Genomic DNA, 12,790 nt, shown 5'->3' with positions numbered 1-12,790 from the left:
TAGCTATTTTTAATCTGGATACTATTTCAAGCCATTGCATCGCTTCCGTTGTATCCCCAGGTGTATACTTTACACAGTTACACCGAATTAACCCGGAAGTTATTCCTTTGAGGGAAGCCGTTATATGATAAAAATGACTGAGACTTGTAGAACAATTGTCATACAATCAATATCTGTTAATTAAATCACGTATGACGAATACAATTGTAAGTATTTGTAAGTATGAATTCACAAAAATAAAAGACATTTTTTAGAAAAGGGTCTGTAAATAAATAATTAGTAGAGGCAATTAATTACGTTGTTAATAATTAAAAAGAATGCCACGAGTCAGAGTTGATTAATGTGCATTCTCAGCTTCATCAGAAAATAAACAAGGTATACATTTTAACGAATTCATCAACAGTTTAACATCGATACGTGTTACACATGATCACAAAATTACCGATTTGAACAGAACTAACAAAACATAAGAATAAAATAAATTGAAATCATCGACTTATGAACACTTATATAAAGAGACAATATGACAATGCTTTGATCACAATGGTATACGTGAATAACTCATTGGTAACTTCCTATTCTAACGTGTAGAACGTTCCTGTCAGAACATTTTCTGTATCGCTGAGACATAGAATTATTCTCAGATAAGAAGCGAATTAGATTGTACGTGTATAATTCTACAGAAAATTGTTTATCATCTATCGGCTGCAATTATTACTGAACAGATGGACCATTGTGGTATTTCTTCACCATGGTAACACAGTGAGTAGTGCTAGAAGAGTGCGCGATAGATAATTAATGAACAATACCCCACACGCATACCTACTATTTCTCAAGACGTTTCGCATTGATGAACATGAAATAGATCGCGGGTAGTTAACTTACGATACAATAGAGTTCACGCATCAGTGATTACACCGTGATGATGAATTAGTTGACTAGTGCACAGGGATCCTACTTCAATAAGACTTGATATTATAGGAATTAATCAAAGAAAAACAACGCCACGTAGATAACAGACCTGCGCATAGAACTTTGGTTTTCAATGTCAATGGTTTCCATCTAAATATATTATTTGTTCAGTTTTTACTCTTTCCAGTATGTCTGAACTAATATAAACCGTAAATCTGGCACAGATGACACGAGACATAAAAAGCAAACCGCAGACGGCAAATAAGAATAGGTGCTCCTGAATACTATGCGTCTTATACTTCCTTAATGTTACTCGCTCTATACATGTAAATAAAATGCGAAATCCACGTTACATTATAAAATATATAGAATATGTTTTCAGCGGTAAAACAAGATGCCAATTTTTAAAAAAAAATAGTGATATGTCTTAAGCCTTCTCTGGTATTCAAAAACCATTATAAGATAGTAAGGTGATCGTGTGCAGATTATGACATGTTGATGTACCCTAAAGTGTCTCACCTGTCCGTTAACAGGTAACATAGGCAGACATCTACATTTAGTTTTATTGGACATGGCGTTGTTTACAATATCGGCATACAAAAATCTGTTTATAGATGGGGTGAAAACATCTATATATATCAACTATAATATGTAATATGTATTACGGATTGCCTTACTTCAGGGAGTTTCTATGACTTAAGTTTTCAACTGACAACCCTAAGGTGTAAAAATTGGATAATAAGACACCTGAATGAATCAATCATTATCTACATGCTAAATCATATATGTATGTATGTTTTGACGGATAAACTTGCATTGATTTTCTGTCGACATGTACGCATAACGGCAGCAGTCACAGATGCAATTTCTTAAGATCAATATTTGTTATAAACGCATATGATAAAGACTGGAGTTGTCTTTTTGAATAATTGATATCGAACGATCGAAGACTATCAAGAAATAATTCTACGATTCATCCATTTAACCCGAGTATATCAGGCGAGGACTATTGTTTACGAAACACGTGTTGGCTGTTTATTACAATAATAACAAGGGTGATGTACTACCTTATTAATAGACACAGGTCAATAGCACTTTCAATGCAGTTGTTAATTAAATGTTGTAAAATCTAACAATGAATGTAACTGCAATATCACCTGTTTCGTTCTTTCTGGGACTAAACCACCACCCCATTTCATGTTTCACGTGACTTCGACCAATTTCCATTTTCCTTAGTCGACTTTAACGCCTTGATTTAACACATTTTAGCCTTTTGTATCACTGAGTAACCATAGAAAAGAAAACAGCTGTATGATGCAGTTTAACAAATTATTTTCTTATAATGTCTCTTAATCTAAATTTGTAGTGAAGGAAAGTATAGACATACGTATCCTTTACAATCATTCAACATTTTGATCCTTCCCGTCATCGACGAATCCTAGAAAGATGAAAAAGTTGTGTGATGTAGTTTAATTCATCGTTTAACTCCATTGTATCTTACCCTGGTTTGAAATATGTTACTCTCTTGTGTCTCTTGTAAAATCTTAGTACACGACAGCTGGATATACTGGTACACTAGAGTTTTGTCATGTTTCAGAAATCTGGCGAAATCGAATGTAACAATTCAACATTACAGACATTGCACCAAAGACACAAGTTAAAAGCGCATTTTGATAAAAAAAAATTAGAATGAGAAACAGTAACGCCAAACAATGGCTTCAACCGTTTCCTCCTTCTAGGACTCCTCAATGTTGTATTAACATGACAATCCTTTGGGAAGAATGGTGTTTTAGTGATTTGTCTGACGATAACATTTCGTTAGCAGAAAATTGATTAATCTAGAAAGCAACATACTATTATTGCTAATGTTTTGTATAGAGGAGAGGTTAAACTGGGCAGTGGAGAAACAGGCGGGATTATTGTTTCAAACAGATCTCGTTAATTATCATGTCGATTACATAGAAAACCTAAGTATTTCCGATAAGAGATATGTTATTAGATACTCCCTACCCTGATGTCAGTCACCAGTACTCTTTATTAAGTTGTCTCGGGAAACCAATCAGAGACTAATGCGGGTTGATTGTAAGCATTGTGTAAACATGTAGACAGGAATCTGCTTAATTGAAACAACTCCATGACGTTTAATTGTATTTGTTTCAGTATGGGATTGATGTCATCATAGTAATGATACTAGCCGTTGTGGCCGGTGTCTTAGCCTGGTTCCTGGGTTCAGGGGTAAGTCCGATGTTTTGTTTTGAAACTTTATTGGTGTTTGTTTGTGAATTCAAGTGTCCTTGATATTTTATGTTGCATTAATTCATGAGATTCCAGCTTTGAAAATAATACCACATGTACAAGTAATCAGTGGTTATTCCACCAAAGTTCAATCCAATACGCATAGAACGATATGTTATACAAGGCAGAGTAAAGACAATTTATCATTTAAATGTGCTCAAACCAATGCTGGAAATGTTATATTTGTGGTCTTCTTGACATTCTTTATTTTGAAACCATCACGACAACACACCAGATTTAAATGCTGACGAAAATTCACGATGGCTCTCGATTCAAAATCTATCAGTATTAGCGGGTATGTAATAACTATATGATTTTCTTCGTGAATATAATTTGCTAGCTGGGTTTATCGCCCCGTGAACAATGTTTTTGAAATCGAGTCTCCTTGTGTTAACTCCTGGCTACCCCACGGAACAACATACGGAATGCCCGTCGCGGGTCTCCAAATCACGTCACCACAGAACCATGAACCACAAAAAATTCACCCGGGGTTACGTAGGTCACACCCCACATGACTGAGCCACTGCGCGGTGTTTGGAATGGATTTTGGAAATATTTTGCATATCGTTAATGTTTTTAATAACCTGCTATTTTTACATCGTTACATTGTAAGAATGACCAAGGAATATTGGTAACGCGTCAAACTATTGGCACACAACATCTTTTAAGATGTAATGTGTTTGATTGAGGCTGTGATGATTTTTTTTATTCATATGTAACAGCACGAGCGTGAATTTATGTGTGTATATTATGTATACAGAACACTCAAGCTTTATACCATAAACATTTGTTTGGAAGCCGGAACGAATCATTCATCCGTGGCTGTTTTCTAGTGATAAAGAAAACTAGTATTGTATCTTTCAGATGCCTTGGTCGTTTGAATCAAGGTGTTAAGTAGTCATGTCGTATGCTATAGCCATAACCTCGTTTGTACAGGAGTGCAGCACGAAGGACAATAACAAAATATCGCCAAGCGAAACTTCGGAAAATTGGCGTTCTTAGAAGAGAGGAATGGACTTTTTCGCCCTCTACGATTTATGTAATGGCGACAGCTGACACTAAGCTTACACCTTACATTCCGGTACCTGTTTTTATGTTTAGTAGATCGATGAACCATGGAAACCATTAAATTTCGTTTACGAGTTAGTTCTTGGTAAAAGGTATCATGATTATGCCGTTTTTACCAGAAACGATTGTCCAGCAACACATACAGATCGTAATGGTACTGGAATATAGGAATGAACCATCAGACCACGTTCACGATGACCAGGAGCATTATTGACTAGACATCCATCATGACTTATTCATAAAACTTTATTTTGACATAATGAGTTCCTGATGAACTTGATCATTAGTCACAAAGTACTTTTCTCTGCTCAATCCCATGATACTGAGAATGGTGAAAACGAATGCAAATGTCCATGTTTTCATTTTGATAGAAATGAGACGCAGCGCAGAGCAAAATAAGCAAATCAATACTCTTTAGACAGTCAGCATATGACATAGCGATCTGCCTTTTAAAACATTATCTCATCAGATTGTGAATACATTATCAACGCTGTAAAAGGCGTGTAAATATTGCAGAAAATGTAAAACATCTATACAAAATTTAACACTTCACCATTTAAATCTTTCAAAAATGGGTTAAGTTACGATTACTATTTAGCCTTTGTTCCTAAGTGTCATTCAAAGATCGTAAACTCAGACTTAATTTGTTGAACACATGTTGATGTCGACCTATTTGATGTCTCCCGTTGGTAATTACTGACGGAATCTGGTGTAAAGTGTGGGTGTGATTACATTTACATTACACAACCAGTATAACAAGTCGTTAGAAGAAAACATGGACTTGGCTGTGAATTGACTGGCTTAGTGTCCATACTCTGGGATCATCGTAAAAACTTTTATTGACTTTGATTTGATTTTATTACGTATTATTAACCCCCAGACATTTCTCTTCGGTCATTGTTCTGAAGCAGAGTGTCCGATATAGTAATGACTATTGATCGATGTGTAGGTATTAACATAGGGCAAAGCGTACCACATTTATTGTAAATGTGAATATAGGACTAGTTACATTGTATATGATGGGTGATATCTAATTTCTCGTTTTAGCTATTGTGTATTACCTTTATATAGAGAAAAAACAATATTAGTGTCTTAAAATAAGTGGCTCTTTTTCTTTCCTAAGCCAAAATGCAGCTTACTTTAAAGACACTAACCATGTATTCCACGAGGGCTGATTGGTAGGTTGTGAGCCTTGTATTGAAGACGTTAAGCACGGATATCCCTTTTCAGCTCCTTAGAATATCTATACTGATATAGTAGCAACACAAGGGAATTATGTCCTTGATATGCTACAGTGAAAAGGTGGGTGGCGGAAGTTAAGCGTGGCAGGCGGAACCTTTGGGATGACGCCCGTCCTGGAAGGCCTGTCACTGTTGCAACCGAAGAAATGGTCAATAACCTTCATGATACTGTTATGGCTGACAGGCGAGTAACAGAGATATATAGCCAGTACAGTTGGGATTTCACAAGAAAGGGTACATTCCATTCTTTCGAATGATCTTGCTATAAGAAAGTTTTCAGCACGTTGGGTATCACGACTCCTGACATTTGATCAGATGGAGACTAGGCGGACGTTGTCGCGTGTTAATCTGGACCTTATAGAGGCAGATCCTGCTAACTCTCTGCAGAAGTTTGTGACGATGGATGAGGCGTAGGTCCATCATTTCACCCAAGAGGCCAAACAGCATCCCCGCCAAAGAAAGCAAAGACTGTTCCATCAGCTGCAAAGGCTGTGGCTTCGGTTTTGTGGGATCCTGATTGTATTCTGATGGTGGGTTATCTGCAAAGTGACAAACAATCAATGTCACATATTATGCATCATTTCTTAGGCAGTTAAGAAAAAATATCAAACTCAAGCGCCGCAGAAAAATCAGTAAAGGTGTGTTGCTCCACCAGAACAATGCCCTTGTTCACATGTCTGCCATTGCCATGGCTGCGATTAACGATGGTGGCTTTGAATTGATTGAGTATTCGCATTATTCGCCTGATCCCAGTCCATCAGACGCCATCAGAAGGCAATTTCCGGTACCCACTTTCGGTCCTAATTACATCATTTCATGCAGTAGATGACTTTCTGAACGGTCAAGAAAAGTACTTCTTTCAAATAGCGCCGAGGCCCTTAAACAATCCTGGCAAACGAGTATAGATACAGAAGGAAATTGTTGGAAAATACTGCAATATGTCCCAAGAAATATGAGGCTCATAATTTATCAAACAACCCTCGTATTTATCCAGCAACTTTGGTAAAAGCGATCATTGATCAATCGTTGTTAACCTGAAGTTGACATTTTGCTAAATTATGTTTGATGAAGTAAAACAAAGGATAGATATGTTCATATATATCTATCACAAATTTTATCAGTTTTCAAAAATCACTTATCAAACCAGTAATCTGTATTTTTGTCAATGTAACCTATCAGTAAATCAGAAAGTAATTCTCTCACATTACAGGAAAATGTATGTGGCATGTGTCTTCCGACAGTGGTAGTGCCAGCTGCAGGATAAACACTTACATATTTATGCTTATATATTTTCTATCTAGATTTTGACATGTGGTTTTCCTCATTGCCTTCCTATGTTTAACAATTTAGACACAATAGAAGGACGAAAAAGCGCTATGATGCAATCAAATTTATTATGTAGGTACTACACTTGACTGAGAGTTGCTATTGACTCTTTCGTACAACCTTCATCGACGAAAATAGAACACGGCATGTCAAGGACAGTATCTGTCAGTCCTACGATAAGGTTAAACATTTACGTACTGAGTTAAAATCGTTTTATGTCAATTATTGTGTGTGAGGTTTGTTTTCAAAATCTCACACATTATTTTATATTCCCATTTGTCTACTTCTTCCTAAGGACAATACTATTATGGATAGATATGCTAGTGTCAGTTGTCATTCATACAAGTTTTATTCCCGTGTGATTATCTCCTGACATAAAGTTATCAGTTGTTGGGAGTTATTACAACACGTTGATACATAAATAATAAACATTGGACAGTTACCGCAGATATATCACGTCTCCCTTATCGACATCAAGTTTCTACCAAATATTGTTTCTCTTGTGTGATGTAATATCGAATTAGGTCAGTTATGGAGGTCTCTTCTCTAATTCGTCTCATTTTCAATATTTCGGTATTAACCAATGTCAGATATCGTATAGAGGTTGTCCCCTGTATATTTGGCAATGCATCATCCCCTTTACTTTCTAAAGAGTATGTTTTTTCATCATCTGATTTGCGTCACGTGAATTAATAGTTTGGGGGTTTCAGTGCAAATGACGATATTTTCAAACTTTTGTATACTTGACTACCCGTGAGAATTACCGGCTGCAGCTGCGTTCACATCATCACGAAAAGAAAGAAAATTCTTAACCAGATATTGTTTACATTGTAACAAATATCATACAATTGATTATTGTTTACGTTATAGGACCTTTCCTACCTTGAGAACTCAATGAAAGTCAACTTACAACGATCCTATAAGGGGAATGAAGCGACCGACCCAGTCAGCTTGGCCTGGAATTATATATTTTTCTCTGTAAGTGATTGTTTAAAATATATTTCATAGTATAACGTATTTTATTTCATACCGTTGGACAATTATAACAAAGTTCTTTTTAGATAAAAAAAATCCATGTCCCTTTTTATGATACCGTAAGAGTTCAGGTACACCCTATGTGCTCTATTACTGTAATGTATCATTACATTGTATCTAAAATATTTCTGTATTGTATAATTTATACGTTGTAAATGATAATTATCAGTTTAAAACCTGTAGCGTGCACCAATTACTGTAGTTCAAGTTGCATTCACGAGCAATTTACTTTCGGGAACTCTTTAATTGAAACAAATTCGCGAATATTAATCGTCGTAAACTTTGTGATATTAGAAATCACGAAAGTAAGTAAGCAAAAAAGAAACCGAGGTACCTACCGTGAATGCCTTTTCATGTAACAATTATAAAACTTTTCAGGGGCTCGGGATAAATTTGACATTCATGACAGGTTTCAAAAAGTGCACGTGAACTCGAAACGAATTTAAGATTCTATTTATCATATAATTTCGATACTTTAGCACACATTCTTGAAAACAGCATTTTATTAGACAGATTAAAAACCCAAAATATATATCTCTTTTATTGCGTCACAAGGTATATGACGGCATGAAAGTATGACATCAAAGCTTGTACAATAGTACCCTTCAGCCAATCAAAACATCGTTAAGTCATGTTAGGCGTGTTACAAAAAGTTACTGTTGTTATATCACTAATATAGCGAATACATGGTCAGTATCGTACAATACAAGGTTTATTTTTGACGAGGGTTAGAAAAGACTGAGATAGGCTCGCCATCTCAGTCTTTTCGTTCCGAGTCAAAAATAAACCTTGTATTGTACGATACTGACCATGTATTCTGTTTATCCTGCAACCATTTTTCAACAATGTTTACATAAAACGAATACAGCGCAATATTGTTTACCTTTGCTTGTACTGAAGCGGCGCCCTCACTTCGTCGCGTAAGAAGATTTCCATTCATAAAAAGCGCATTTACCCCTTTTGAAAATATCAATGCGCAATGAAATATAGTTCTGTTCGTTGTTATGACCTCAAATCATATTAAAACCCATTTGTGTATGAAAACATCACACAAATACAATTCATTTTCTGTAATTAACCGTTTAATACCATAACAGATATAATGAATCAATCAATAAAAAAGTTCAAATTTTTCAAAAATTACACACGTATGTAACAGTAACATGTCACCGAAGACATGTGTAACTTGACAGCCGTAGGAAATGTTAGATTCACGGGAACTGGATAATCGTCACAGATTCTGAGATGTTTATTCACATTGGATTACTGTTGTTTGTGTAAATGTTCAATTGGTTTATGTGGAGAGTTGCACCGTAAAAGATGGAATTCAATTGCGAGTTTTCTTGTGTAACAAAGTTCAGGTCAACTTGAAAATAGTCCGGTGAAAATTGGAACAACTTCACGTGAATCGTAATGACGGATAAAGCACTTTGTACTGACGGATAAAGGTACTGGTTTATCTGGCAGTAGTTATCGGCTGATACACGAAGCGGTTGCAGGATAAAACAAGGTACATACGTGAATAGTTTGATGTACATGATACAAGTAGTAATATCTGCTGTACTCGAGTTAGTCTGTCGTGGCCCTCGGACAAGTTTGTTTTAATGTGAACTGCCCTAGTTTCATCGAATTTTAATTTCAATTAAGATTCTGTTGACAAGACGGCTTTGTGTTTTTTTCATTTTTCATAAAATGGTACCAACATAGACATGACACGCGTAAGCGCCTTTTCTATTGAAAGACTCTATTCACAGGACTTTCTCGTTTGTTCATATATATATATATCCTAGTTTTTCATAATCTAAGTTTGTTGATATGTAGTTCTTTCCTTTGTTTAGCTCGGTTGCTGTGGAGCCACGGGTTACATGGACTTGAACACCATGGACCAATGGAACAGAACAGTAGTTATAGGATCACATCACAACATCACCCTACAGACCACTACACCATTGTTTTGCTGTAAAGGTCTTAAAAATTTTTCCTATCCGGAACCACCTAATGGCGACAACATCTGGCGCTGCGCGACAAATCCAGACGAGGAAAACTCAAACTCCCTCACGGTCTGTATATCTGTATCAGAAAGATAGGGTGGGGTTGAAGGGATGGGGTGGGGGGTGGGGGGGGATACCGAAATTTCATAAAAATCTTTAAAATGGAAAAAAAGTCAAAATGATCTGTAAAAATAAAAGAACAGAGAATTTATCCTATGTTCCGAAAAAAAATAATTGCCTTGTGTAAATACGTGTCATTCTTAGTAATATAACAACACAACCAACACGCTCCCTAATTCTTTCCTAAAGTTCAACACGTATTCGGTCGGTATCAATGGAGAGTCCTTGATAAGGAAATCATTGTGTGATGCAGCTTAATTAATTGTTTGGTTCTGTTGTATCTAACCCTGTCTTATTAACAGGTGCTATTTACCTGTGTGTTTTAGTACAATGTTTAATTAATTTGTTTGGTTCTGTTGTGTCTAACCCTGTCTTATTAACAGGTGCTATTTACCTGTGTGTTTTAGTACAATGTTTAATTAATTTGTTTGGTTCTGTTGTATCTAACCCTGTCTTATTAACAGGTGCTATTTAACTGTGTGTTTTAGTACAATGTTTAATTAATTTGTTTGTTTCTGTTGTGTCTAACCCTGTCTTATTAACAGGTGCTATTTACCTGTGTGTTTTAGTACAATGTTTGATTAATTGTTTGTTTCTGTTGTGTCTAACCCTGTCTTATTAACAGGTGCTATTTACCTGTGTGTTTTAGTACAATGTTTAATTAATTAGTTGTCCTTATTTTGTCCCTGATTTAGATTAGTGTTTTATTCACCTATCTATGTTATGTACACTTCCTTCGTTCCTTAACATACAGTATGTTATATAGATAGATATGCAAGATTAATCAGGAGTCATTTTACCGTTAATCTGACTTCTCAAAACTTCTTCATTTCACGTGTTTTTTATCTTGTATTTGTAAACAACTATTGCATAGTAACACCCCGCAAAATACATTTCATGAAAATATCATAAAACGATAAGAATAGTTATTTGATTTCACAAATACTTTATCAAATCAAATTGATGAGACAAATAAAATACACGATTCCTCTCCCTACGATTATATATTTTTTTCTTTCTTTCAGGGATGTGCAACAGAGCTCAGTCAAAAAATAAAAGATTTTTCAGCGACGCTTTTTGTCCTGGGAGGCATCTACACACTAGTAATGGTAATAGGTTTTTTGTATTACGTTTGATGTAATTACTTTCCGTAATGGCCTCTTTCTGGTTTATTGCCAAAATAAAACTAATTGTCGATGTACCGAATGGTGATACAAAAAGAAAAGTAGACTTTTTTATCCGATTTTTTTTTCATTTATGTGCAATGCACTTACACTCCGACTGTCATATCAGAAGTTTGTCGTCGTCTTGGTAACTGTATATTTGTACATATCTCGTGATCAGATTACACTTGTCCTTTCAACATTATGTTGCAGTTGTGTTGTGCCGTTTCATCTATACTCCTGTTCATAGTTATGGGCCGAAACACGCGCGAGGATATAGACCCGGGTGGCTGTACAGAAACGTAGAACTTCCGAACATCTCGGTAAACTCCGGAGGTAGTGGAAATCAGTGCGAAGATTGCCGATTATTCCCGAGAGAATATGCAAATGATGATATGAAATGTTATTATTCTGTTGTTAAAATACTCTATTTGTGATTTAATTTCTGTGTGATTTTATATGTCTTTATGCCGTTTAAGGTATTGTATACATTCTTAGATTAACAATGTTTTACAGCAACAATTTTTCTGACACGTAGGGTAACATTCAATGACCACATACAAACACGTACGGTTTTTGTGTTAGAAAGCCCGTTTAACGGGGTGTCAGTTTTGTACCGCAAATACGTATACATGTATACTGCTACATGTAATTGTAATAGTATTTTTTTATTTTTCTTTTCTGTAAAACTCATAAATAGCAATAACGTGTGTTCTTGTCCTCTCTGATTCTAAATATCAAAAGTACGAATAGTCTTATTATACGTCGTCTCTCACGATATGCCCTGGATACTAATTGCCAAAACCTATTGCTTTCCAACATAAGATTGAGTTACTGTTACCAGTATCCAGTATCCCCATGTCTTTAGAGACTGGAGCACAGTGTACCCCTAACAATATAGTTATATAGCATGTACAAGTCTTGAATTTTACCAACTTGGAATATTTTGTACATTCATTCGGGTCATTGGGGATGACTATCATTACTGCATTTGATCTCATCTGATTTAAACAAAATTCATTGAAACTAGGTTAATGACTTTTTAACGTTATTAACTATATTCCAAACTGGCCAATGTCCTATTACGCCCGAGACACGTGTACTTGTTTATGTCCATTAGTAATTGAAAACATCGCACTCTGATACATGACTTATCTGCAGGTAATTTCTTAATAACTTTTGTGTAACAGTGGAAATATTAATAAGTCTTTAAAAGTCTTATTCTAATATACTGTATTTGTCAGGTTTATATAAGTAAATATACTTTATCTAATTCAATAGAACTGATAGGAGAGGACAGCTATAATGATTGCTGATGTTTTTATGCTGTTTGGTTTTAATCAAATGTAGAAGAAGGATTGTTATTGCTATGAAATATGATCTTTGTCATGACCTGGACGGAGAGAAAAAAAATATATTTGAAGACAATAGAAAAATAATCTGGAATTTTTCTGGAATATTTGTTTTTAGTGACCTTATAACTTGATATGCAGTCAATAATTGTGATAAAAAGCTGATGATATAGCCATATTGTGATATCATTGTTGTCTTAGCATTTCACTTATGACGTCATCAATGTTATATATATATATTATTCCACATGTTCTGACATCACAAGGGAAAATTTGGCAAACTTTGA

General features: G+C 35.3%; 1 protein-coding gene across 1 annotated transcript; it reads left to right on the top strand.

Annotated features, from left to right (window-relative positions):
- The first annotated feature begins 3,096 nt into the window (after window positions 1-3,096).
- Window positions 3,097-11,457, top strand: LOC132550737 (uncharacterized). The gene is made up of 5 exons (XM_060214862.1): window positions 3,097-3,147; window positions 7,713-7,820; window positions 9,716-9,937; window positions 11,014-11,097; window positions 11,365-11,457. Exons 1-5 carry the CDS (start codon window positions 3,097-3,099, stop codon window positions 11,455-11,457), a joined length of 558 nt encoding a protein of 185 aa, XP_060070845.1.
- The last annotated feature ends 1,333 nt before the right edge of the window (window positions 11,458-12,790 follow it).

This window comes from Ylistrum balloti, unplaced genomic scaffold, assembly GCF_031769215.1.
Source record: "Ylistrum balloti isolate Yb309-2 unplaced genomic scaffold, AGI_CSIRO_Ybal_v1 Utg369564, whole genome shotgun sequence".
Classification (NCBI taxonomy): domain Eukaryota; kingdom Metazoa; phylum Mollusca; class Bivalvia; order Pectinida; family Pectinidae; genus Ylistrum; species Ylistrum balloti.
The sequence above is the reverse complement of the archived record's forward strand: the minus strand, read 5'-3'. Positions and strand labels throughout refer to the sequence as shown.